Source organism: Bombyx mori, chromosome 15 (genome assembly GCF_030269925.1).
Source record: "Bombyx mori chromosome 15, ASM3026992v2".
NCBI lineage: Eukaryota > Metazoa > Arthropoda > Insecta > Lepidoptera > Bombycidae > Bombyx > Bombyx mori.
Genome location: NC_085121.1, coordinates 10,144,606 through 10,172,542, shown reverse-complemented (window position 1 = coordinate 10,172,542; position 27,937 = coordinate 10,144,606). Strand labels below are relative to the sequence as shown.

The following is a 27,937-nucleotide window of genomic DNA, read 5'->3' as shown; positions in this document are numbered from 1 at the left end:
AAAGGTGTAAAAACGAATGCAGTAGTGTATCAAAATACAGTCCTGACGAACCTTGTGGAACCTGTTTCTCATACCATGTTCAATAACAGGCACTGGGTATTCCAACAAGATTCGGCGCCAGCTTATAGAGCGAAGAGCACACAAGACTGGCTGGCGGCGCGTGAAATCGACTTCATCCGGCACGAAGACTGGTCCTCCTCCAGTCCAGATTTGAATCCGTTAGATTACAAGATATGGCAACACTTGGAAGAAAAGGCGTGCTCAAAGCTTCATCCCAATTTGGAGTCACTCAAGACATCCTTCATTAAGGCAGCCGCCGATATTGACATGGACCTCGTTCGTGCTGCGATAGACGACTGGCCGCGCAGATTGAAGGCCTGTATTCAAAATCACGGAGGTCATTTTGAATAAACTTTAGTGTCATAAGAATCTATGTTTTGTTAAGTTCATTTTGGTATATGAATGGTTACATAATGAATAAACTTGTTTCAATTATTTTACATTAAACATGTGACAGAATTTATGACCTGACTAGGTATAAGCAATTGTACGTATAGAACAATATGTCGTGTCCCTACTATATAGGTCTATGATTCAAAATAGCTGGCATTTAAATATTCATAGACAGGAAGAAGGAAAAATATATATGCGTAATTACGCAATTAGTGGAAGAAATTTGTGCAACTGATTCAATAATTCTGCTGTGGCAAAACCTTTCAGACAGCTTCTGTTATTTATGCGTCTCACAATATTTATTGTTGTTACCATTACATGCATATATATAATCGTAATGATTTAAAAAGATATAGGTAGTACCGTACATTTGATATAGATAAATCTAATCCAACTATTTTGTTAAAAGATATTTTAATGTTATTGAATGATAACAAAATATCACTGTTAATGATCGCCTTTCCGTGAGCGTTAGGGTTCTGTCTTTATAAACATGTAATTAGGAATTAAATAGATAGCTTCTGATACTCAATCATTGAAATTAATGGAACCTCTCGAAAATACACCATCCAGAAATCCATCACTGGAAATGATACATGCTTGTTAATAAGAAACTATTAACAGGATAAATATTAGATAAAATAAGATTTGGTTAATACTATTGGTTGATCTAAAAAGGAATATTATTTCAAGTTCAGGCTAAATCAACAAAATATTTCCATAATATTTTCTTCCAGTATTTAATTGAATAAGAGTTTACGTTTCTATCTTTAGGCGTAATCTAATAGGTTGGAGAAGTCTTTTCGCATTATAGTATGTATGAACTTGTAATAAAATCTCTTTGGCTATACTATTTGTATCTGGCTGGTTTTGGTATCATTAAAAGCTTAAATTTTATAGAAAATAACTCCAAATTCATGTGTGATTTTTATTTATTTTTCGTACTGTCAAGATGAGTGAATCTAATGAAGAAATTCGATACATTTTAAAATTTTACTACAAAAAAGGTAAAAATACATAGCAAGCCGCGTAAAAAAATTGCGATGTTTATGGACCTAGTGCAGTGTCTGAAAGTAGCACAAATTTGGTTTACTTAAGCGTTTTCAATCCGGAAATTTTGATGTCAAAGATGCACGTCTTTCTGGTCCTATTATGGATAAAATGGATGCTATTTTTGAAAAAGTGGAGCATGATTGGCATATCAGTAATTACGACGTAGCTGAAGAACTTGAAATTGAACACAAAACAATTTTGGCGTATATGAACAAAACTGGGCACACAAAAAAGCTCGATATTTGGGTACCTCACGAGCTCACTGAAAGAAACCTAATGAGCAGTGTACTCATTTGTGATTCTTTAATACGACGTAATGAAACTGAACCGTTTTTGAAGAAGCTGATAACTGGTGATGAAAAGTAGATCACGTACGACAAGAACGTGCGAATAAGGTCGTGGTCAAAGGCCGGTCAGGCTTCACAGACTGTGGCGAAGCCCGGATTAACTCGCAACAAGATGATGCTGTGTGTGGTGGGATCGGAAGGGCATTATGAGCTGTTACCACCAGGCTGAACCATCTATTCGGAACCCTACTGCGAACAACTGATGAGATTAAAGCAAGAAATTGAGAGAAAACGACCGGCATTAATCAACAGAAGGGGTGAGGTTTTTCATCATAATGAATGGCGCTAGACCTCACACATGTTCAGCCACTCAGCAAAAATTAAGAGAGCTTGGCTGAGAGGTGTTAAGGGCCTGGCCCTGTTAAAGTCCTGACCTGGCACCTTCAGATTTCCACCTGTTTCGGTCTCTTCAGAATTATTTAGGCAGTGCAGGTTAACGTCACGAAAGGACTTCCAAAACCGATTGTCGCGGTATTTTGACCAGAAGCCCCAAAATTTCTATAGCAATGGGATCATGTCCCTACCTACAAGATGGCAAAAATTTATTGAACAAAATGGTACCTACGCACTTTAGTTAAATGTAAATAAAGTATATTAAAAAATGTTGTGAATTTTCTTAAAAAACGCGAAGAAACTTTTTCCCCAACCTATTATTTCGACTAGATATCGTGGGATAAAAGGCTTATGCAACATCTGAGATAATACGCGACATTTATTTTTGTCAATAATAGTCCGCTTTATTTGGTAATTGTATCAATAATTCGATGTTTTTAATTTTACTTCAATTATGTTTACCACGTTTAAATAACTGAAGAAGTTTTTTTTTTTTTTTAAATAACATTTTTTTGCAAATTTCTAATTTGAAATGGCTCTCATGTGAAGTTGCTAACATGTCGCTTAAACCAAATAGCATTTCACCTCTCTTTATGTACATGGACAGTTAGTGATATTTAGACAGAACCTAGATATTAAATTCAATTTCACACTTGACTATTACTTTTTAAATGTATAACCAAGACGTTCTCCAGAAAAGTGTAGTTCATGACAAGTGAAGTAAATGCAAGGTACGTACCTAGTTCATATTATTAGATTAACTTTTTTTTTAACTGCTATGTGTCACTATTACCTATAATATGCTTTGTTTAAATGATATACAGTGGCAAGAGACTCATTAAACGCAGCCATAGTATAAAAATTACAATATTGTTAGAATAAACATAGGTCGTGAGCAGCCGTGGAAAAACTTCACATTTCGACTAAGATTACAGGTTCAAGTACTAAGGATCTGTATAGCTGAGAAAACTCCGGTTCTAACCCAAAATTCTTAAGCTGTTACTACTTTTAATTAATATGTCCGACATCTTCGGTTTTCCAGTACTTTGCCTATCATTAGTAGTGGAAAGGAAGTTTGTTAGTCCGTACGAATTGATGTCAGCGCTACACCATTGTGTCCATATTAGTGTACCTGCATGAATTATACACGCCTGTTTTTTTCCATGCAGGTTTTTCTTTTTCAAACACACTTTACTTATTGTATTTCAATCTTTAATTAAATTGTAGGTCCCATTGAGAAATGAAGCTATTGATCCTTTTGACGCTCTGCGCCCTCGCGGCAGCGAAACCATGGGAGTTTTCTTTGTTGAATTACGGTGAGTATTGAGCCTTATTGCTGTAAGAAAATTGAATAGTTAGATATATCTATATTATTTATTTAAAGCAAAAATTGTAATTATTTTTATAACTAACTGAAAATACATACTTTAAAATTATTTTTCCAGTCTAGATTTCTATTTTAGTTTCGTTGGATTAATGTACTGATTCATGTTTAAAATCAACAAGTAAGATTTGCGAGTTTCCAATAGAATATACCCTATTAAATTAATTATAATAGTTTAAATTAAGAACTGATTAAGAAACTTTATCTTTGTGCCCAAGCACAAAGTGAAGTCTCTGTTAAGTCTCTATACTAACTTGTTTTTTTTAATATTTCACATTTAGACATTCAACTTACAGATCAAGAACTTAATAGACTACTGTCCTCAACTACGCGGCCAACTATGCGGCCAACAACGCGCCCAACAACTAGGCCACCAGTACGTCCTCCAACAACGCAAACACCTGAACCTCCAGCAACTGAAGAACCCCCAAAACCTGAACCTCCAGCAACTGAGGAACCCCCAAAACCTGAACCTCCAGCAACTGAAGAGCCCCCAAAACCTGAACCTCCAGCAACTGAAGAACCCCCAAAACCTGAACCTCCAGCAACTGAAGAACCCCCAAAACCTGAACCTCCAGCAACTGAGGAGCCCCCAAAACCTGAACCACCAGCAACTGAAGAACCCCCAAAACCTGAACCACCAGCAACTGAACAACCCCCAAAACCTGAACCTCCTGCAACTGAAGAACCCCCAAAACCTGAACCACCAGCAACTGAACAACCCCCAAAACCTGAACCTCCTGCAACTGAAGGGCCCCCAAAACCTGAACCTCCAGCAACTGAAGAGCCCCCAAAACCTGAACCACCAGCAACTGAAGAACCCCCAAAACCTGAACCTCCAGCAACTGAAGAACCCCCAAAACCTGAACCTCCAGCAACTGAGGAGCCCTCAAAACCTGAACCACCAGCAACTGAAGAACCCCCAAAACCTGAACCTCCAGCAACTGAGGAACCCCCAAAACCTGAACCTCCTGCAACTGAAGAGCCCCCAAAACCTGAACCTCCAGCAACTGAAGAGCCCCCAAAACCTGAACCTCCAGCAACTGAAGAACCCCCAAAACCTGAACCTCCAGTAACTGAAGAACCCCCAAAACCGGAACCTCCAGCAACTGAAGAGACCCCAAAACCTGAACCTCCAGCAACTGAAGAGCCCCCAAAACCTGAACCTCCAGCAACTGAAGAGCCCCCAAAACCTGAACCTCCAGCAACTGAAGAACCCCCAAAACCTAAACCTCCAGCAACTGAAGAGCCCCCAAAACCTGAACCTCCAACAACTGAAGAGCCTCCACAGCCTCAACCCCCAACACCACAACTCCCACAGACCGTGGAAGAGTTGATTGCTAGGCTCTTGAAGTTCATTTACAATGTAGTGAAGAATGGCTGGCCGATTTTCAATCTTCCTCCTCTTGAGCCTTTGGTCCTAGAACACTTCGAACTACCTGTTAATGCAGGAATTATTAAGTAAGTTAATATTTTTACAACCAACATTCTTTTGCTAACAAAAAAAAACGGTTATTATATAATGTTACTATTTGATCCGCAATTTACTTTCTCACCATTTCAACATATCTGCTCCAAAGCAGTCAAAGTGTCAACAGTACCTATATCATATTACCTAATAAATTATAATGATCGATTGGCCACCTTCACGTTTTTAATATAATATGTGCGTGGACACCGGTAACTTATTAATACCATTGCTGTGACATCGTCTGCTCATTTACGACAGTAAAATCCTAATTGAAAAGTTGCTATCTCACGACCGTTAAATTTCTTCAAGAATGGTCCAATTTGAAAACGCGCTTTAAAAAACATCATAGCGGAACTTCAGTGTATTTTAAAAACGAAAAAAGTAAGAGAACTTCTATAAATAATATATGTACTTATTTATTTTAGCGTCAAACTCAAGCTGAAAAATGCTATCGCCTTTGGTTTCGGAAACATGATTGTGCACAGAATCGATCTTAACATCGATGACCTTACTTTGGATATTGATATTGGTCTACCCACAATTGACATTACTGCTGGTAAGTTCCTAAAATGTACGAAAATATTGAGAATTGAACATTCCGTATTTTAACAGTTCCAAGTATTGTGCAATTATGAAATTTTAAACTCGGTCATACGGTCGGGCATCCGACGCGAAAAATGAACAAACATACGTCATTGGTTTCACATCAGTCGCGTGCTAACTGCATCTGCATATTATGTATGTACGGTAGGCAGAGGCTTGGCTCTACCCCTGGTATTGCTGAAGTCCATGGGCGACGGTAACCACTTACCATCAGGTGGGCCGTATCGTGGGGCTAGTCTGCCTACACAGGCAATAAAAAAACATTATGTATTGTTGAATCTGTTTTGGGTACCGAGAGCAAGTAGAGTTCTTAATGAGACTACCAAGACAGCAGTCAATGCCATTTACCATGCTTTGAGGACTGTCCTTAGCAAGGAAGAGGCTTGGCTTTGCATCACATACGCAGACGAGCATACGGCCGATCAAATGGTGAATGATCATTATTACTCATGGACACTATTAACGTTAGAGGAAATCCATCCAGAACGCTATCCAGGTCGCCTCTCAAACGCTTTTTGAAGAAAGTTATTATAGCTAGATAGGTAGGAAAGAAGGAAGGCGATTTAAAAAACATGACAGTACCATCAGTCCTTGAGAACAACACTCCCCATAGAACCTAGAGCACAAAGCACAAACCGGAGTACACTATAGAATACATTTGAGACTTCGACTGGATGTCTCAAAGAGGAGGCGGCTTTTACATTATGATGCTAATGAGCTCCGATAACCACTTAACACTATTTAATTATTTTGTTTATCAACCAATCTAATTTAGGAAAAAAACAAGTCATATTACACTCGAGGGAGAATGAAGCTCTTTCATAAATTTTTTTTTTCTTCAGAAAGCTACGATTTGGATGGAGATTTCTTTGGTTTTCTTCCTCTTTTCGGAAACGGCAGAGCTGAGTAAGTTTCAGTAATACTATATTTGAATTTTCATACCCCGTAATAATTTAAGTAGATACAATACTAACTTCCATTACAAAACAAACACACTCAAATTATGAATCCTTTAAATATCCTACATCCTCCTATCCTTTTTATCAATAAATTTACTTGTTTTATGCACTCAATAAAAACAGTAAACAAAAGAAAACTAAGTTCTTTTCAAGCAAACTATAAAATTCCTAATTGTTTTTTTTAATTACAGATTCGAAGTTAAAGGATTCCGCTTCCGTGCCAAACTGTTTTTGGAGCAACACGAGAATAAAAAATCAGTAGTCATTAATAGAGTTGAAAATGCTGCCTTCTCTATTCCACACCTAAGAGTGAGTACTCATAAAACTCATACTTTATATACGTTATTATTTAACGGATTTAGGTATATCACTATTTTGTAATGTAATGAGTTCCCCATATTCCGGTAAGCGCCGTGATCACAGGCAGACTGAAAACTGTCGACAGGAGCTAGGAACAGATAAAACTGTCTACTGTCTTTCTAACATGCTTTTTTTTTCGCGGAGACTATATCCAATCGTATGAAATCATTTGATTGTACTACATTCCCAATGGCAACACAGCTAGGTATGCAATTTCAACTCCATCGAATGAAAACTCTCAAACGCACATATCAATTTAAGCAAGATCATAAATACTCTCCATGGTGGTAGGTGGTACTCTTACCTCTCTGGTAGGACCTCTTGTGAGTCCGCGCGGGTAGGTTACCCCGTTATGTTACCCCGCCTATTTCTGCCGTGAAAGAGTAATGCGTTTCGCTTTGAAGGGTGGGGCAGCCGTTGTAACTATACTTGAGACCTTAGAACTGATATCTCAAGGTGGGTGGCGCATTTACGTTATAGATATCTATGGGCTCCAGTAACCACCTAACACCAGGTGGGCTGTGAGCTCGTCCACCCATCTAAGCAATAAAAAAATATAAAAAAACATTATTTTACAATAGATGTGACTATTTTATAGTACTAATGATATTTTTTTTTTCATTTCAGTCCAACCTCTCTGGAGTTATCGGTGGTGGCAACATCGACGCTGTTATCAACAGGCTGATTGAGGAAGTTTTCATTGATTACGTCAACAGGTTCCATGGCGCTATTTCTATTGTTACTTCAACCATTTCAACTACTCTAGGAAACGAATACTTGAAAGAGCTCGATACCTGGAAATACATTGAAGCTGTACGTTCTTAAATAATACCTGCCTACTGTACAAAAATTTAATACAAATGAAAGATGACTAGCTAATAAATATGAAAAATAATGTTATTTAGCATATTATTGTTTCCTTTAAAATAAATAATATATGATCAATTCTCGCACCTGGAGATTATCTAATATAATATGAAATATTGTAAGTCGAATAATATTCCTGAAACTGCAGTTACTTAGTAATAATTGCTGGTGTCCTAGAACATACTACGAAACTGTGAATATGTTTTATAAATTAGGCAATAGTACAACGATGTCAAAGACTAAATTCGATAGATCGGATATGATAAAATGAATGAAAATGATAAAATGAATTAATATTGTGAAGTTAACTGAGACTAAAAATGAGTTTTTTTTTTAACCATAAAAATAAAATAGGAATTTGACAAAATTTTATAATAGAGAATAATGACCTAATAATAATCTACTTCTGTAAACGGAATATTTTAATGATTCAATTCAAAACGGTTCAATTTGAAACGATTCAAGAATGTTTAAAAATGTTTTAAATAAAATTGATTTAGAACAATAAGCGTATGTGTGTGCATAAACTCTGCACTTTTAAAATGCTTGACACGAATTTTATTTTTTCCGGTAATGAATAAAGGTATAACTACTACGCGCTTTGGTTTACTTGCCCCCTACCCCTCTTTCTACAATACTTTCTAGGACTAGCTGTTCAAAAGTATTTCCATCCATAGCACTTTGTAATGTAATCCATTTTTTTTTTTTATTGAAACTAAAAAAATATAAATCCTGTAATTTTTCTGTACTTTAAAGCCCATTCAAAAAATAAAGTTTAACATAACATAAACTTTTTCATTCAAACCTTTTTTTTAAATTTTACCATTTTATCAGTTATTTTTCATGAAAAATTCATTATGTTACTTCGACGGTATCACAAATACAGGACTTTTAACTTTTTTAGTTTCAATTTTTTTTTACGCTTAAATTAGAGCTATGGATGGAAATACTTCTGAATCAGCTAGTCCTAGCATTCATCTAATAAACAAAAAAAAACAGGCATGTACCTTAATTATTCACGCCACAGTGACCAAAAAAAAGAAATAAAAAAAAAAAAAAATATATCACAATTCGAAAACTATCAAAAATCGCGAAACATACATGGGTTGATTCGGATAGCCCTAGTGATGCTCTACCTCTGGACTTCGGCTTGACACTATTTTATAGGACACCCTGTATATCCGCTTGATATAATTTATATATTATAATTTACGTAAACAAGTTTAAAACCTTTTTTTTTTTCAAACCATTAGAAGTATCATTTACTAACTTATTATCTGCATTATTTTCTACAAATTATATCATATACAAAGAGATTACACTAACTAACATTAACTTAGCTAAATAATTTTATTTAAGTATAAAGGTGGACTACAATGTTTCAAGAAGACAAGAGTGATGAAGAGACAAAATAGAAGACAAAAGCATAGGCACTTTACGTATTTTTATTACTCTTAAAATCATTTTTAGATCAATTTAAAAAAAAAACATTTTGCTTAGGTAAATTGTACAATATGATTTTTTTTTTTACATGCGTGATTTAACAATAATCGTTTACAAGGCAAGGCTAGACTACAAAAAAAAGACACCTTAAACGCCAAAATGCCATAGAGAATTAAATGTTATGTCATCAAGAAGAAAAAAAAAACACTGGAAATTTTTACACTTTTTCGCTCATTCTTTTTAACAAATATAATTTACAAGTAAATTTTAATTTTTAAAAACCACTGTTGGTCACATAAATTCGTGGCGCTGGTCGTTGATTATGACACTCAATTTAACAAAATTAGTAAAAAAAAACACTTTTTGGCAACGTTAATCTAAAAAAGTCTGGTAATCACACATAACTTTATTTGAACGTTTTCTTCTTGTATTATTTTCAACTTAATAACCATTATTGTATTGGTAATCGTCGTACCACACCTCACGGCATATTCCAGTCACATCCATTTGGTATCCATTAGGGCAGATTTCCTCTATCCACTGTGGAGAGTCCTCGGCGAAGGCACTCTTCATGACAACTGCAACTTGCGCCGGCTGAAGAATTTCAGCTCCGTGTTTATTTATTTCCGGCTTCCGTGAACGAGAATACACCCCCAACATGAATACGAACCAAATCAAAACGATCAATGTTGACTTCATATTTAATATAAACTGTAGCAATATTGTCACTGTGTTCTAAGTTTGGAACGTGCGTCCTATCAGCGGATTTCTCATTATTTGGGCCGTAATTGCGTGCAGATTATGGACTTCCCTCGCCTACACAAAGGAAATAACATTATATTGCGAAACGACTTCGCATTATAAATGTCACAGGGCTATTTTCATATTTATTTTTTAAATTTGACCTTAAACTATGTCGTGGTAGATGAAAATTCTACTCCGTCAATGAACATCACAACTGCTACGTTCTCAATGCGTCTCCTGCTATTTCAGAATATTTACTACTAGCTTTTGCCCGCGACTTCATCCGCTTGGAATAGTTCACAAATATTGCTTTATTTTAGAACAGATTTGATTAGCATAAAAAACGTTATAGTCAGCCAACCTTACCATATAGACATATGCTGTCGCGGATTTTTTTTTTAGATCTTTTAAAGGGGAACAATTCTGTTAAACATTATTTTAGCGAAACTTTAACCGTTTCTACAGCGCACGCAGCGGAGGCTCTCAAAACCCGATTTTGAAACATTCTTTATTGATGCTCCGCTTGTATTAGTTTTTTTTTATGATTGAAGGATTACTGGTGGCCCGAAGGCCTTTCCAGTTTCACCAGGACATGTGGGCGAGCAAAGGCTCAGCCAGAAGGGGTGGTATTTTCTAACAGCTGCCCGAGCGCCTCCGAAGGAGACCTAACAGCTCAAGAGCAGCTGCTTCGCGAATGAATCTACTACCGGATCGGAATCGCGACCCGCTGAGAAGATCCGGCGAGAAACTCAGCGAGCTGATTCATGGGTTAGGTTGCACGTCAAACTCTTTGTCGAGTTCGACGAGTACGGTTACCGGGGTCCCTAAGCCTGCCCCTAGTGTTAGAGCTGAAGGCGTCTAGTGCAAAGGTTATTGAATCTGATAAGGAAGGACCTAGGACGTGTCTAGGGCGTCCTAGGTCTCCTGCGTGATCAGGATTCGGGGAGTAGTCAGCGGCGGCAACGATAAGGCGATTATCATGACGGTTGTATTAGTCTTGCGTGATGTTATATAGCCTATAGCCTTCCTCAATAAATGGGCTATCTAACACTGAAATATTTTTTCCAATCGGACCAGTAGTTCCTGAGATTAGCGCGTTCAGACAAACAAACTCTTCAGCTTTATAATATTAATAGGTATCGAAGTATAGATGACATTAGTGATTTACTTTCTTTTTATGACCTGAAGATTAAATGTGAACTAAAGGTAACGTTGTGGCTTCAGAAGTTAATCTATGCCGAAACGGAAACAATTGCTTTCCTGATGAAGTTTCGCGAATATTCTCGTGTCGCGCATAGCAGCTTGAAATAATGAATTGTTTTTTAAATATTCAAAAAGTATTCTTTAACTTGTTTGGCATGTTGAAACACTTTGTGTTACATTTTGCGGGTGGCACTCCTACACTCTCTTAATTTTCTTTAAAATATTCTATACATGCACTCCATCGCACATACCCATAGACATGCACAACAGCTTAAGCACATATTATATCCAGATTTACAGTTACGTCAATAATTAAGTACATATACAGGATGTCCCAGAAAGAACACTTATACACTGGTGGTAGGACCTCTTGTGAGTCCGCACGGGTAGGTAGCACCGCCCCGCCTATTTCTGCCATGAAGCAGTAATGCGTTTCGGTTTGAAGGGTGGGGCAGCCGTTGTAACTATACTGAGACCTTAGAACTATATCTCAAGGTGTGTGGCGCATTTACGTTGTAGATGTCTATGGGCTCCAGTAACCACTTAACACCAGGTGGGCTGTGAGCTCGTCCACACATCTAAGGAATAAAAAATAAAAAAAAACAATGGATAATCCTGAAACTCCTCATAGTAGAGCATTGGGGGCACAAAATCAAAAATAAAATCAAAAATTCTCAGGTAGTACCCAAATTACGTATTTTAACAAAAATTTCATATTTTCCATACTGCTGTGCGTTTCTGGAATATACAACAGCTACAAATAATTGAAATCGATAGGCTTTTTGGTGCTATAATATTCTATATGGACTATACTAAGGAATATGCAGGAAATTGTATAAGTATCTAGTGTAATTTTATATAAAAGTTCAATTTTAATTATGAACTTTAGTATTTTTTCTTATTTTTAAAGATTAAGCGCATTTGGTGAAAAAAATATGTATGAAACTCTAAGTGGCCAACTATTTAAAAAGTATGCGCGTTTAATAGAGATTCTAAAATTCTATACATACCTACTTTTTTCTGAAGTGATTACGTAGTTATTGCTATTAACATGAAAAAGGAGTAAATTCGACTAAAAACAAAATTTGAAAATATATTAATTTCGTCTCCTACCTGAGCCTCGTAATAAGTGCTTTATAAAATAAAACACTTTAAACAGTCATAAAACTTTGTTTTATTTACATTTATAACAACTGCCCAAACTGTCTGCCCTCAACCCTGATACAAGCGCGGCATCTGCGAACAAAAGCTCTTTTGAGCGCATAACGCATCACGCTTTTGGGTTATTTTTGCAGCGGCTTGCTGTACATGGCTACGTAGCTCTGCTAAATTTTTAATTGGCTTGGAGTAGACCTCATCTTTTAAGCAACCCTAATTAAAAAAATCCAACGGATTTAGGTCCGCGAAACGTGGAGGTAACAAATTAGGCCCCCTCCCGACTCTTCTAATAAAGTTGGCAGCTTAGTTTGCAAACATTTTTGCCCACCTGGTGTTAAGTGGTTACCGGAGCCCATACACATCTACAACGTAAATGCGCCACCCACCTTGAGATATAAGTTGTAAGGTCTCAATATAGCTACAGCGGCTGCCCCACCCTTCAAACTGAAACGCATTACTGCTTCACAGCAGAAATAGGCGGGGTGATGGTACCTACCCGTGCGGACTCACAAGAGGTCTTACCACCAGTAATATACCACCAGTTTTATGTAATTGTATCTCATATGTTTGTAGCTGTTGTATATTACAGACCACACGTCCTTACGGATCCATCAGATCCAATAACCTTTGCATTAGATGCCTTCAGCTCTAATACTAGGGGCAGGCTTAGGGACCCCGGTAACCGTACTCGTCGAACTCGACAAAGAGGTCGACGTGCAACCTAACCCATGCATCAGCCCGCTGAGTTTCTCGCCGGATCTTCTCAGCGGGTCGCGATTCCGATCCGGTAGTAGATTCATTCGCGAAATAATTGCTCTTGAGTTGTTAGGTCTCCTTCGGAGGCGCTCGGGCAGTTGTTAGCAAATCCCACCCCTCTTGGCTGAGCCTTTGCTCGCCCACCTGTCCTGGTGAAACTGGAAAGGCCTTCGGGCCACCAGTAAACTTTCAATCATAAAAAAAATAATAATAATAATAATATTACAGAAACGCGCAGTAGTATGGAAAATAGTGTTTTTTTATGAATACATAATTTGAATATTACCTAAGAAGTTTTTTTTTTATTTTACTTTTTTGAGTCCCCAATAGCTCTACTATGAGGTATTTCAGGATAATCCATTCTATCTGGGACACCCTGTATATAGATGTACATGCAAATTTTTGCATATAACTATTTACGAACACTCTATATTGGTACAATACATACGATTATATCAAGCGGAATTACAAAATGTGAATCTGATAGTGCCCGCGATTTTAAAAATTTATAGGTACATCTTATATAATAAATGTAAAAATGAACTGTGGGCGAGGGGGAAGATTAATAATTAAAGTAGCTGATTTAGAAAACTTTTCAAAGGGGACTTTCTAATTGGTAATAAATAATTGAGTGATGATTGTATGAAAGTGACAAACAAAAACAGGCTTAGATTTTAAAGTGCGTTTAATTTTGAACAAAACTTCTATTTGAAGTAATTTTCTCATCGTCGAGTGTTATCATTTGAATTGATGGATACAATAAATGTACCTACAAATGTTTTTCCTTTCCAATGTTGTTAGGTCCTGTACATGTTTTGTAAAAATGATTACCTACGAAGAGCTTAAAGTACAAATGCTACAACAAATTATCTGTAGCTAATTTATCCGCCATATTGTTATGATAAATAATTTAAAATATGCCAAAAATACACAAACATGGAAGAGTATTATTTATGATATTATAGAATACCCATATCGGTATTTCATACATAATTATAGATAGGTATATTTATGGTATTAAGCGAACACTTTTTCATACATACATATGCATATATTCATAATCTACTGACATCATAAACTTTATTTTGAATTGGCTATCCCATAAGCTGCCAGCGATGAAATAGAGAAAAAAAGGGATGTAGTTAGTAGCGGCTACGATTACATGGAGTATTCGTATCAAATTGTTGTCCCGAAATACCGACTTCATGTTTATTTTATTATTTTATTGCACAGACGGCTGAACGAACTCTCGACCTACCTAGCCCCACCGGAACCTGCATGACATCAAGAACTGTATTTGAAACTGATCAACTTTACACTGCGGCGCGGCGTCAACTCCGAATCCCGTGGATCCTGCTAAAAATTTAGAGATCCAGATTCGTCATATTATTATGATCTATTAATAGATACATAATTGTGTATAATCTATGGATGTGGACAGTCTGGTTTAGCGGTAATGCCTGATCTAACGTAGAACATTTTGGCGGAAATATGAGGAGTAAAGTTAAATACATTGTTTTATTTATAAGTACAATTTAGTGTTTCTTTCGACTTAAAAATGAAATACTGAAAGATGAGCAGTCGCTCAGCATTTGTAAAAGTACTCTAGTGTAGAAAAATAAGATAAAAGCATTAGATTGCTTCTCGAGCTTTTGAACTCTATAACGCGGCCATCCGGCACATCCCTATTTGTTCTACTCGTGGGTCTTGAAGGGGCATGCATGCGGGCGGAGCGGCAGATACGTCGCCGGGCAACCACGAAGTTTTTTAAAAAGCTGTCAGTCGATATAGCACCAATGAAATATATCTTACATCGTTATACTTTATAAATTATACACCTTAAACTGGGATAGTTTTAATAATTCGTTATAACTCCTAATATATAATCGTCATAATACTGAAAGATTATTCCTCTCATCTCATTTAATTCCCTTTCATTTCATAATAAATTACAAAAAAATCATCTAACAATATTCTATTTCGTTCTACTTTTCGAATCGGTAACAGACGACATAGCTTTCGGCTCATAAGGCATTTAATAGTAATTCTAATTTTGACTAAAAAGGGTAGTATCCGGACCATTAAAAAGTTATGCGTAGCGTCTATAATTTGGAACCAAAGATTCCATGTTTGGAATCTCATACCGTAAAATGGGGTAAATAGGGACAAAATCGACCTTCAGATTGAGTTTTAAAATAGTTCCAATTAAATAGTCACTGCTCAACCAAAGAAATAAGTTGAGTCTTGAACGTGCCTAGGTGATAAAAACCGTTACATTATTTTAATTATTCATTTTTTAAAAAAAATCGATAAAATAATGGCCGTCCCAATTTACCCCGCGTCCGGGGTAAATTGACACGGGTAAGGGTTAAATTGGGATATTTGTAAGGGTTGTCAGCTCGCAGTACTGCGATATATAATAGGTAGGTAGGTAGATGCCATACAATTATTTATATGGACCGAAATGATGAATACAATCCATAATTTAAGCACAATACACAACATAGTGTAAATTAAGCTGGTTTCTATTCCGAAGCGATGTGACGTGAATGATAATCAACAATACAATGATCAAAAAAAGTATGTGCATGTTATATTTTAGAAAATTATTATTTAATTTCCTTAAAAATCACAACTCTGAAACAAAATCATAAAATAGAATAAAAAATAGAAAACAAAAGGACCGGAAATGCAATAATACAATTTTATTTAATCAACAACGACGCGTGAATAGATTCTGAATAAACAAAAGTTTTGATTCATTTGAGTTCTTTTTAATTAATTTCTTTTTATTGCTGTAAAGGACATACGACCGGGCAGATATTACAAGGTAAATGTCGCGAAAAAAAAGTAATTATATATATACTTTTCTTTTATCTATAATACTTACATAAACTAACTGATAAACACATTAAACTTCTTTACATCACGCAATTGAGTGATAGTATAGGCTAAAAAATCTATTATAAGATATCAGTGACAACCCTAACAAGCCATCCCTATTTTGTCTTTTGGCGTTCCAAGTTTATGTTTTGTCGTCCCTAATTTTTCTAGTCTCGTTCCAAATTACCCCACATACGTCCCAATTTTCCCCAAAAAGAAAGGAAAAAATATACATTTTTTATTTTGTCGAAATATTGTATTTAAAATAAAAATATTGCAACTTACCGTTTGTTTTGGTTTTTTCAGGTGTATTAAAAACTTATATAAACTGTGATCTTATTGAAAAAACAACGATAATATTACTTTTAAAACGCACTTTTCAACCACTATTTTCAATTTAATTTGATGAATTTTTGGGACCAACTTAACTCATATTTAGTACTTCCATAGTTAACTTGGTTTTTCTTCTATGCATTGATAAATATTACCGTAAAGAAAATTGGGTAGATTCCGTGCTACAGGTACTTTGAGAATCTACCGCAGGTTTGTCCCAATTTACCCCATGTCCATGTCATGGTACTTTTGTGTATGTACTGTGTTTTCTGTTTAATCTGTGAGATGCAGTGAACGAATGACTTGGGCGAGTAATGAATGAACAAAACTACGATTGAGCCGAACTTGAATGAAATAATTTCAGAGTGAGAAATTGAGTCTTTCTTGTGGTTTTGTGAATTTGTGTTTGTGCAAAATTCATTGTAGACTGTGTTTTAAATATTTTTGGAGCAAAGTTCCCAAAAAAACGTACCGCTTGGTAGTAATATGAGTAATGTTACCAACCAAAATGGAACAGGTCTAGAGCAGCAGGTTTGTAACTACCTCATGTACCTCTTCATGCACTTTTATTGATTTTTGGTCATCTTAAATGAAAGTCATAGAAAATTATATTTTTACTCTAACTCTAAGTTTAGATTTTCTATGATCTCTAAAGCAAACAAAATACGGACACGTCTTGGGGATTGAGTGTTAAAAAAAACATAAAATATAACTAACGTGTCTCTGAATAATCAACATGGCGACTTGCAGATTCAGCCTTTTTGGTATCTTTCTCTTTAATTACAACATCACTTAATTTCCCACCGATACTTTACCTTGGTTGGGCTGTCCAGTAGTTTTCCAAAAACCTACGAGTGAGGTCATTGTCACGTTACATTTGCGTGTCATGGCGGGAGGAAATGAATATTTTACAGATTTAGCCATTATAAGAACCTGTCGTGAATGTGTTTGCTTTAAATATAAACAGTATTCTATGTTATACTCATAAAACAAATACATCAACTAATAATGTATTAATAACTTTCAAATCAAAATCGTAAATGGTGGCTAACAAACAGAAATTTTCAGCTTGCTGGTCTGGACTTGCAGCCCCAGGCTCCTAAGAGTACTGGTCGCTACATACCCCCGCATCTGCGTAGGCAGTTGCAGGCAACCTCTGATCAAGGTAAGTTTTTGTAACATGACCTAATTATAACCTATCGCTTTAATTTTGTATAGCTAACTGTAAAAGAAAAAAAACTCACTAAATTATGCAGTCCTAAGAATTTCTAGCCTAGATTTTTCTAAAACCTAATTTATTAGGAATTTACATTTACAAAAACATCAAATCTAAATTGAATCATGTCTCCCAATTAGATCACAAAGCTTAGGGAATCTAAAGCACGAATCAGCAAAAATCCCAAAATCATATTTTATCTACATGAGTCGTCTATTATCAAAGGTGGCAATCTGTGCATTTGGACAAAAAAATGTTATTGATATGTCAATACAGATTTATTTGAATATAATCGTCTCCTTCAAAGAATACGGTTCAAAACCTGCATTAAATAAAGGTTAATGCTTAACCTGTTATTTATCTAAGATGTCGTTCCCAAGAGTTTTGTGACTGCCAATGGAATACAAAGTCAATAATTCGTTTTTCTGATTTACCAATAATTGTCCAAAAGTCAAATTGCCGCCTTTGATAATAGTCGACTCACATAGAGTACCAATTCGCTAAATATTTTATTACTACTAGATATCTATTTATACTAGATTACTAATATAAAATGAAATTGTTATCCTAAAATAGGTAGCAGAAAATGAAATATTTTCTGACATCAAGCTATCTTACCTATCATTGACCTGTTGCTTAGTTGTTTTTTAGGAAAAGTAGAAAGCAACAAAAATATGGGTTGTAAAAATGTTAACTATAATTATAATTAATTAGATCTATTCTTATTAATCTATCATGAGATATTTAGTAATATTTACAATAATTATCTTGAAAGAATATTAAATGCATGTAAATCAGTTTATTAACTTGCTTAGCTTCTTGCTAATGATGCATACTCTTAAAAATACTGAAAACTACTATGAATCCCGACAAACAAGGCCTTAGAACAATAACCAAGGGCATTTATAATGCTTATAATAATATGTGTATATTTGCTAAGTTGATTTTGCTGATTGTAGTAGTATTTGATGTATTGATGGTGATGTAGTACTTTTATTGTTTTTGGCAATACTAGAAGACTAAAAAAGCAAGGAATACTTTTTATTTCTTAATACTGTCAAAGCAGTGCATTTATGCTCTGTCATCTGAATTGTTAACAGGATTGAAATATGTGTACTTATAATTGGATAGCGGTTATACATTAAAAATATATATCGTTTGGACTTAGCACCATTCACATTGTGTTATCAAAGGGCATAAGTAATAGCTTAATACCAGGTGGAATATATACTGACATAAAGCTGTAAAGCAACTCTTATCTGCAATTTATCTAATAAAATTTTCTGAATCTCTTAATATTCATTTACTATTGAGCTCCTACATGTGATTAATGAGAGGAGAGCTCTAGTACAACCCTGATTTGAGTCGTCTATTATCAAAGGTGGCAATCTGTGCATTTGGACAAAATTTTTTTATTGATATGTCAATACAGATTGATTTGAATATAATCGTCTCCTTCAAAGAATACGGTTCAAAACCTGCATTAAATAAAGGTTAATAGTTAACCTTTTATTTATCTAAGATGTCGTTCCGAAGAGTTTTGTGACTGCCAATGGAATACAAAGTCAATAATTCGTTTTTCTGATTTACCAATCGTTGTCCAAAAGTCAGATTGCCGGCTTTGATAATAGTCGACTCATTTGTCAGTTTTTACAAAGTATTTGTGGTGAAATAATCAACAACTTTGTACCTTTATTAATTCAACTATACAAATGGGCCAGCTCACAACTTCTGTTAAGTGCTCATTAAAGGCCATGAACATCAGAACTTGTGCAATATTTCGACTAATGCCCGTTAAGCACACCATTATTTAATGAATTCTTAATATGATTTCCCATTTAATGTATTGCCAATGTTTTGCAAGCTCTGATAACACTGCTAGACTGGCCTCTCCAGTGAAAAGTTTCATAAAAGAATATAATGGTGTATGTAATGACGAGAGCTGCAAAATTATGAAACAGATGCATGTTGTTCGTATATTTAGCAATAATTCCGCTAAAACATAGCCTACTTTCGGAAGGAAGAGGAAGAAATTCCTGTCTAAAATATAAACCACATGGTACAAAACAGATGTAGATTTAATTTTCATTTTATCTATACATATAAATAAAATTAGAGTGTTTGTTTGTAGTATTGAAATAACTGCTTTTTACTACATGCATATGAATATATATACAGTACATACACCAAAATAACACTTTACAATTTTTTCTGTTTGTTCTGGCTAATGTCTGGAACGACTGAACCGATTTTGATGAGACTTTCATTAATAGGTAGCTGATGATATAAGGAGTACCTTAGGCTACTTTTTTTTAGACTAGCTTCACCCCGCGACATCACCCGCAGTTATTGTCGGCGGGCTTCGCCTATCAATAACAAAATGTTTCCGAAGCGAAGCGAGGGCGGGTCGCTAGTAAGATAATAAAAGTAGTAGACAGTCAGTACATAATATAATAGTGGAATCCAATACATGAAAGAAAAGTAATAATTAGAAATGAAATAAGATAACTACACAGTCTACAAGTCAATATGGAAATAGTTTGGGTCCATGAAAAAAATACAGCCTACCTTTCATCCCACTTCGCGATATGGGTTTCTGCTCATGCAATATAAAGTATGGTCCACGCATGTGAAGGTGCATGGTGAAAGCTAGTCTTACCTAGTTTTGGGCTATACAACTTCCCCAAAATGTAGATGTAGAACAATAACATCTGGATTGTATAAATTGAATATTATTAAATAAATTCAACACATGTACAACCACATAGTTTCATAAAATTTCTAAAGTTTTATTAATAGAATTAACTAGGTTACTTGACTGACATAAATGTAGAACACGAGACTTATCAAGTGCTTATCATTTCCTCAGTATATACATTTTCAAAAAGTATACAACGGTCATACAGATATCAATGCCTCATATGAAAGGTCGCTCTGGTCAACCATTTGTTAAAATGTACACAATTTAGGAACAGCAGTTTGTTCAAATTAAAATGAAAATTCTAATTGTTAACACTGAATGGTATTTGCTTTAAACAATGTTATCGTTTCTGAAAATATTCAATATCACATTCACTGGTAGCAGTTTATGTCAAAAATACCATTTAAATATTCCTAACTTATCAGTTTAATAAAATCAATATTTTAATTTGATTAACTAAAAGAAAAGTACCAGTATAACCAATATACCAACAGTATGTATATGTAGAACATTTTAATATTTATATACTTGAAGAGAGCATGAACATTCATTCTTGTATGCAATATTTTATTTAGTGTATACCAAGGATTAGTTAAAACTATTATATGTAATCAATAATTTAAAGAATAATTTATTAAGATATCATTATATTTAAAATAATTTACCAACTTATCTAAAGGGGAAGAGTCTAAGCGCTCAAGCTTAGACACCCGTCCTAGTGAGTCACGGGACAACCGTTCATCATTCGGAGGCAGCTCTAGAGGCTACGACCGTGGTGGTCGGCGCGACGATCGTGATCGTGACCGCGAACGTGATTACGATCGCGGATACGAAGCGCGACACCAGCGCAGGGACCGCGGTACGTCTTGTTTCCTTGCTGATGTGCTTTAATTTGGCAACGATCCAAGAATGTAAAAAAGAATTGATATCCAATTAGATTCCACAAATAGAAATTCTTATTTCAATTCATAATGATATTTGAGTATGTATTTCATTGAAGATTGTTGTTTTGTCATAGTTATCAATTAACATGGTTTCCGCGTACTGCAATGACAGGTCGAGACAGTGGATCTCAGAATGGCGAACCAGAGCGTTGGAATGAATCCGAGAAATGGAATGATCGTGAACGCGAACGGGACCGACGCGGGCCTCGCGACGTGCGACGTGAGGAGGATTATGAACCACCGGCACCACGGAATGACCGCTGGAAAGAGCCGGAGCCAAGAGCTGAAGAGCGTTCCAATTCACGCTGGCCTTCTGACGATGTGCGCCGAACTAGATCTCGCAAAGACGAGGTAGACCTTCCAATCCACGATGTCGAAATGTTTAAAAGAATATGTAATCTTAAGCCTAAAATATATAACATAAATACCTTTTGTTGCAGAATGATTGGACAGTACCGTTACCTCGCGATGAACGACAGGAACTATTGCTGTTCGGCACTGGCAACACCGGGATCAATTTCTCCAAATACGAGGATATACCGGTTGAGGCCAGCGGAGACCGCGTACCAGACTGCATCACCAGTGTATGTATTAAAAATAAATAAAAGACACTTAAACAGAAAATATATTAAACACTAAGCCATTCATGGAATAACAAAATGTTGCAGTTTGAGGATGTTAACCTGACAGAACTAATGCGGACAAATATATCTCTCGCTCGCTATGACAAGCCGACGCCGGTACAGAAGTATGCGATTCCGATTATTTTGTCACGTAGAGACGTGATGGCGTGTGCACAGACGGGATCTGGAAAAACCGCAGCCTTTCTTGTTCCCATACTTAACCAAATGTATGAAGCAGGACCTGTGAAACACATGGGGTGAGTGTTGTTTTGGTATAAGCTTTATTGTAACACCATTAGTGATTAAAAAAATATTCTCTTGATTTCCAGACCTTATAATAAACGGAAACAATATCCTTTGGGCTTGGTGTTAGCCCCAACGCGAGAGCTCGCCACCCAAATTTTTGATGAAGCTAGAAAATTTGCCTATCGATCACGAGTCCGACCCTGTGTGGTGTGAGTATTATTTTTTCAAAACCCCTTTTATCTATTGTGGTATCATACCCTTAATATGTACAATGAACGAGCTGCTCTCATACCCAAGTTCAAATATGAAAATTAATATAAAGTCAATCTAATGATTTTACTACAATGTTCAAATACATCATTGTAAATTAATAAGATGTCATTTCATTTGTAGGTATGGAGGCTCACCTATTAATGATCAGTTCCGTGAATTAGAGTCAGGATGTCATCTGTTAGTAGCCACTCCTGGGCGTTTGGTAGACATGCTGGCTCGTGGCAGAGTTGCATTGGATCACTGTCGCCATCTTGTACTCGACGAAGCCGACCGCATGTTGGACATGGGTTTTGAGCCACAGATCCGTAAGATTGTAGAGTGCCACACGATGCCCAAGACTGGCGAACGTCAAACTCTTATGTTTTCTGCCACTTTCCCAAAACAGATTCAACTTTTGGCTCAGGATTTCTTATACAATTATGTGTTCCTTGCTGTTGGACGTGTAGGCTCAACGTCAGAAAATATTACACAGAAGGTAATGATGAATTAATTGATTTGTGAAATATAAAAGAAAATGTTATGTATTATTTGTTTATTCGTCATTAATCTGCTTTAGTTGAAACTGCAGTTCTTTTTAGAACTGGGCCAAATTGCAAGATGACATACAAGTTTCATGAAACGAATGTTTTTTTCAAATGATAAAGTGTCACAATTACATAAGTCTTAATGACTCACAAAAGCTGAAAAAAAAATTAATAATGTGATTTCACAGTGAAGTGTGACTCAGTCTCATTAGTAAATAAACTGTTACAAATATTCTTAATTTATTGTTTTCTTTTTAGGTTGTTTGGGTAGACGAAATGGACAAGCGTTCCTTTTTATTGGATTTACTAAATGCATCAAACTTGCTACAACGTGCACGTCCCGAAGAGGATCAACTTATACTTGTGTTTGTGGAAACTAAGAAAGGCAAGTTACCTCAGAATTTCGTTTTTTATGTTATTAAACTAATTAATAATCAAGAGAAAACTAATATTAACAAAATATCCTGAACACAGGTGCGGATCAACTAGAAGAATATTTATATTCCCAAGGCTACCCGGTAACATCGATCCATGGAGACCGTAACCAACGTGAACGTGAAGATGCTTTACGACGTTTTCGAACTGGACAAACACCAATACTTGTGGCAACAGCTGTCGCTGCAAGAGGTACTATTATATGTCTTAATATAATTTGAATGCACATATACATTTCTAATAATCACATAAAACTTATCTTATGATGTAAATTTAAATAGACTCACTAATACTTTAAAACTAAAAGGTGTGCAAAATTTAAATTTCATTCTACTATTTTCATAATGTTCATTGTAAACTTTGCCATTCGATTCTAAGTTACGTTCGGAATTCTGATTTTTTGTTGATTAAGATAATAATATAATAAATTGTAAAATTCTATTTGAACAGCCATTGATCAAAGTAAGTTAATAACATAATTTTTTTCTTGTCATTACTCACAGGCCTAGACATACCGCACGTACGTCACGTAATAAATTTTGATCTACCATCTGACGTGGAAGAATACGTCCATCGTATCGGTCGTACAGGTCGTATGGGTAACCTCGGTGTGGCTACTTCCTTCTTTAATGACACAAACCGTGGTTTGGCACGAGACCTCGTCGAACTGCTCGTCGAGGCTAAACAAGACGTACCTAAGTAAGTACAGTAAACAAATAACATTATAAGATCTGATATGTGTGATTTCAGATTTCTAACATTTCAAATAAGCTACTTTACGCCAATGAACAAAGAACATATTATACTATCTGTTCTTCATGCGAAGCCAGATACTGATCATAATGTATAGTGTCCTTTGGCTAGTTTTTATTCAGTTGATCCGTAGTTAACACATTGTTTATTTTGCTCTTAATTTTTTTTATTACATAGTTGGATGAACGAGTTCACTGCCCACCTGGTGTTAAGTGATTACCGGAGCCCATATACATCTACAACGTAAATGCCGTCACTCACCTTGAGATATAAGCTCTAAGGTCTCAGGTATAGTTACAATGGCTACCCCACCCTTCAAACCGAAACGCATTACTGCCGCACCGCAGAAATAAGCAGGTTGGTTGGTACCTACCCGTGCGAGCTCACAAGAGATCCTACCACCAATAATGACGTCACTCATAATTAAATTACACGCAGCCGAGCTTAAATTTTGGGAAACAGTGCAGTGAGGTGGGGAAACCCCTTATTGTAATTGGTTCAAGTTTATCATAGGTAACTAACTAACTGGTAATGTTGTAGGATAAGAATTATTCAAATAATTTACCAAAACTTAGTCTTAAAATCCAGATCCAAACATTGATTGAAAGCATAGTAAATCAATATGTTTTTGTCGCAGTTGGCTTACTAGCACCGCAGCTGACGGACGGCTTGGCGGCGGCGGTCGGCGCACTGGCTCTCGTTCTGGGAATGCTCGTTACGGCGGTAGCGGCTTCGGCTCAAGGGACTTCCGTACACAACCTCGTCAGGCGGCACGTTCTGCAGGAGCTGGCGGTATCGGTTCCGGTAACTTACTTACATGCAGCACATCAAATTTAAAGAACTAGACCAGAGTGTGAAAAGTTCTATAACTCTAATACTACACCCTACTAGACCTACTACTGATATCGTTGTGTGCAATCTATACTAATATTTATATATTATATATATCTACAGTGGCTTTTAAGGATGTTCCGTTATAACTACTGAACCATGCATCCGATTGACTTGAAACTTGGTATCCATGTAGAAAATACATGTACTTAATGGATAGGCTAATATTTATATGAGTGTTGGACTCCCTAATAATAATGATAATAAATAATAATGTTAAGTATGCCCAACGAAGCAGTATTTTTCTAAAATGACAACCCATGTAAGATTTCATCCATATTGTTTTTGATGAATACATAATGTTTATTTTATTTATTTCTCACACAAAAAAAGATTTCTCTAATATTGTAATTTTGTTCTGCAGGCTTTGGCTATGACGTGGGCTCATATGGTGGTAACTATGGCGGGTCGTACGGCGGAGGAGGCGGAGGCGGTAACAGCGGAGGTCCCGACTGGTGGGATTCCTAAATTCGTGCGTTTGACGCCTTCGTCCTATCGTCCCATTAGCGACCAAACCCCGTGAAAATGTGACTAATATCACAATGTAGTATTTATATGAAGGCGATATCTATTTATTGTTCTGCAAACTAATTCAGAACTAATTTGTACAAACTTAAAATCTTAAAAAATATCCAATATATAATCTCATAAATTTCAGCCAGACAGGACGCGTTGTTTTTTTTTATCAATATTTTGGAAACGAACAGGTTGATGTCTAGATTGTTATCATAAGAAATTTTGACATGACAAACATGTGACTAATTTAATGACTCAGTTCCAAAGAGTAGAGCGTCTGAAATGTGTTCCTATAACATAATCAGGAAGCCACGACACCCTGTAGTCTTATTTTTATTTTTAGTAAGTATTTATTTCATCTGATATGCTAAATTATATTACGAAGGCTGTAAAGAGAAACACAATAAAGTGGTTTTCTTTTAAACCATTGATTCAGTTTTTCTTTAAAGATTTTCTACATTTTCTTTGTAATTGTATGGAACGGTAATTATTATTTTTACTTTAACTTCGAAACGGATGTAAACTGCCATTTTTATCTTTTTTCTCTCTGAGGATTGTAGATATAAATTATTTTCTAACATGTACTAAATTTCAGATTTTATTTTTTGGAACTGAGGTATTTAATTAAAATTTATCATTGAATCAGTTGCGTTATATGAAGGCGGTCCGCGATCGTTGAATCTCAAACGTGCGATTTGCGACCGTAATCGCCCGGTTGTTACCAATCTGTAGTTTCGCCGCAATACAAAACAATAAACTCTAATAATTATCATATTATATTTCATTCGAAACACGCGACAAGACCGCATTCGTGTTTTTTTTTTCTTCAATATTCATGGAGTTATCAATTTATATAGCAATATTTTTGATGTTCAATTTGTATCGTGAAAACCTGAATGTTATTGTGTATTTTCGATTTTCTATTTTCTGAGGTTTCATCGCTACGTCATCAACTGAAACTTTGAAGCATTTATGCACACTTAATTCGATGTAGCTATTCATGTAGTTTTAGAAATTCGAATTGAAGCCAACATGGTATCATAGGAGATAACTAAATTTGTCTGTAGAGAAATCCTGTAAAATAAAGTCTGTTGTCAACGTGTTCTAACATAATTTGAATGTGCATCTACCAATAAAAATTAAGAAACAGGCAAACTAGGTTTTTTATTTCGACGAGTTTTTCCTATCAAAACAACATAATAGGTTGGAGAAAAAGTTTCTTCGCATTTTTAATACAGTTTATTTACATTTAACTAAAGTATGTAGATACCATTTTGTTCGATAACTTTTTGCCATCTTGTAGGTAGGGACATGATCCCATTGCTATAGAAATTTTGGGGCTTCTGATCAAAATATCGCGACAATTGGTTTTGGCAGTCCTCTCGTGATGTTAACCTGACACTGCCTAAGGCATTCTGAAGAGACCGAAACAGGTGGAAATCTTTAACACCTCCCAGCCAAGCTCTCTTAATTTTTGCTGAGAAGCAAAATATGTGAGATCTAGCGTTATCATGATGAAAAACTACACCCCTTCTGTTGATTAATTTCGGCCGCTTTCTCTCAACTTCTTGCTTTAATCTCATCAGTTGTTCGCAGTAGAGTTCAGGATCGATGGTCCTGCCTGGTGATAACAACTCATAATGAATAATGCCCTTCCAATCCCACCACACAGCATCACCATGTTGCGAGTTAACCCGGGTTTCGCTACAGTCTGTGAAGCCCGAGCCTTTGACCACGACCTTTTTCGCACGTTCTTATCGTACGTGATCCACTTTTCATCACCAGTTATCAACTTCTTTAAAAATGGTTCGGTTTCATTACGTCGTAATAAAGAGTCACAAATGAGTACACGATTCATTGGGTTTCTTTTAGTGAGCTCGTGAGGTACCCAAATATCGAGCTTTTTTGTGTACCCAGTTTTTTTCAAATGCGCTAAAACTGTTTTGTGGTCAATTCCCAGTTCTTCAACGTCGTAACTGCTGATATGCCGATCTTGCTCCACTTTTTCAAAAATGGCATCCATTTTATCCGTAATAGGGCAACCAGAGCGACGTGCATATTTGACATCAATATTTTCGGATTGAAAACGCTTAAATCAAATTTGTGCTATTCTCACAGACACTGCACTAGGTCTATAAACATCGCATATTTTTTTCGCGGCTTGGCGTTGCATTTTTACCTTTTTTGTAGTAAAATTTTAAAATGTATCGAATTTCATAAGATTCACTCATCTTGACCATTGATTATACACTTAATATCTTGACAGTACGAAAAATTAATAAATATCACACATTATCCTAATTTGAATTTGGAATTATCTTCTTTAAAATTTAAATTTTTAATGATACCAAAACCAGCCAGATACAAATAGTACAGCCAAAGAGATTTTATTACAAGTTTATACATACTATAATGCGAAAAGACTTTTTCCCCAACCTATGGAAATTCCAATATCCAGTCTAAGA

The 27,937-nt window shown here is 35.8% G+C and overlaps 2 protein-coding genes and 1 long non-coding RNA gene across 10 annotated transcripts; 2 read left to right on the top strand and 1 right to left on the bottom strand.

Annotated features, from left to right (window-relative positions):
• The first annotated feature begins 2,670 nt into the window (after positions 1 to 2,670).
• LOC101735368 (basic proline-rich protein) lies at positions 2,671 to 8,425 on the top strand. 7 transcript variants are annotated; one of them, XM_062672634.1, is made up of 8 exons: positions 2,865 to 2,917; positions 3,414 to 3,502; positions 3,852 to 4,169; positions 4,335 to 5,031; positions 5,467 to 5,597; positions 6,487 to 6,550; positions 6,795 to 6,912; positions 7,591 to 7,870. In XM_062672634.1, exons 2-8 carry the CDS (start codon positions 3,427 to 3,429, stop codon positions 7,786 to 7,788), a joined length of 1,602 nt encoding a protein of 533 aa, XP_062528618.1. In that variant the 5' UTR covers positions 2,865 to 2,917; positions 3,414 to 3,426; the 3' UTR covers positions 7,789 to 7,870. The 7 variants fall into 7 exon arrangements, with proteins under 7 accessions (XP_012544502.2, XP_062528618.1, XP_062528617.1 ...); XM_062672633.1 differs by having other exon boundaries at positions 3,852 to 4,439; positions 4,572 to 5,031; XM_062672632.1 differs by having other exon boundaries at positions 3,852 to 4,538; positions 4,572 to 5,031.
• An 832-nt stretch (positions 8,426 to 9,257) lies between these two features.
• On the bottom strand, positions 9,258 to 20,358 carry LOC134200222 (uncharacterized). Its single transcript, XR_009975045.1, has 2 exons — positions 20,226 to 20,358; positions 9,258 to 10,089 (listed from the first exon to the last, which is right to left on the bottom strand). It is a non-coding gene; the product is annotated as an uncharacterized LOC134200222 (long non-coding RNA).
• LOC692361 (ATP-dependent RNA helicase DDX3X) lies at positions 16,627 to 26,627 on the top strand. 2 transcript variants are annotated; one of them, XM_004924627.4, is made up of 13 exons: positions 16,627 to 16,881; positions 17,419 to 17,515; positions 20,947 to 21,126; positions 21,324 to 21,562; positions 21,652 to 21,795; positions 21,880 to 22,091; positions 22,164 to 22,289; positions 22,474 to 22,828; positions 23,136 to 23,262; positions 23,352 to 23,504; positions 23,816 to 24,011; positions 24,703 to 24,869; positions 25,321 to 26,627. In XM_004924627.4, exons 1-13 carry the CDS (start codon positions 16,837 to 16,839, stop codon positions 25,422 to 25,424), a joined length of 2,145 nt encoding a protein of 714 aa, XP_004924684.1. In that variant the 5' UTR covers positions 16,627 to 16,836; the 3' UTR covers positions 25,425 to 26,627. The 2 variants fall into 2 exon arrangements, with proteins under 2 accessions (XP_004924684.1, XP_004924685.1); XM_004924628.5 differs by lacking the exon at positions 20,947 to 21,126 and having other exon boundaries at positions 16,638 to 16,881.
• The last annotated feature ends 1,310 nt before the right edge of the window (positions 26,628 to 27,937 follow it).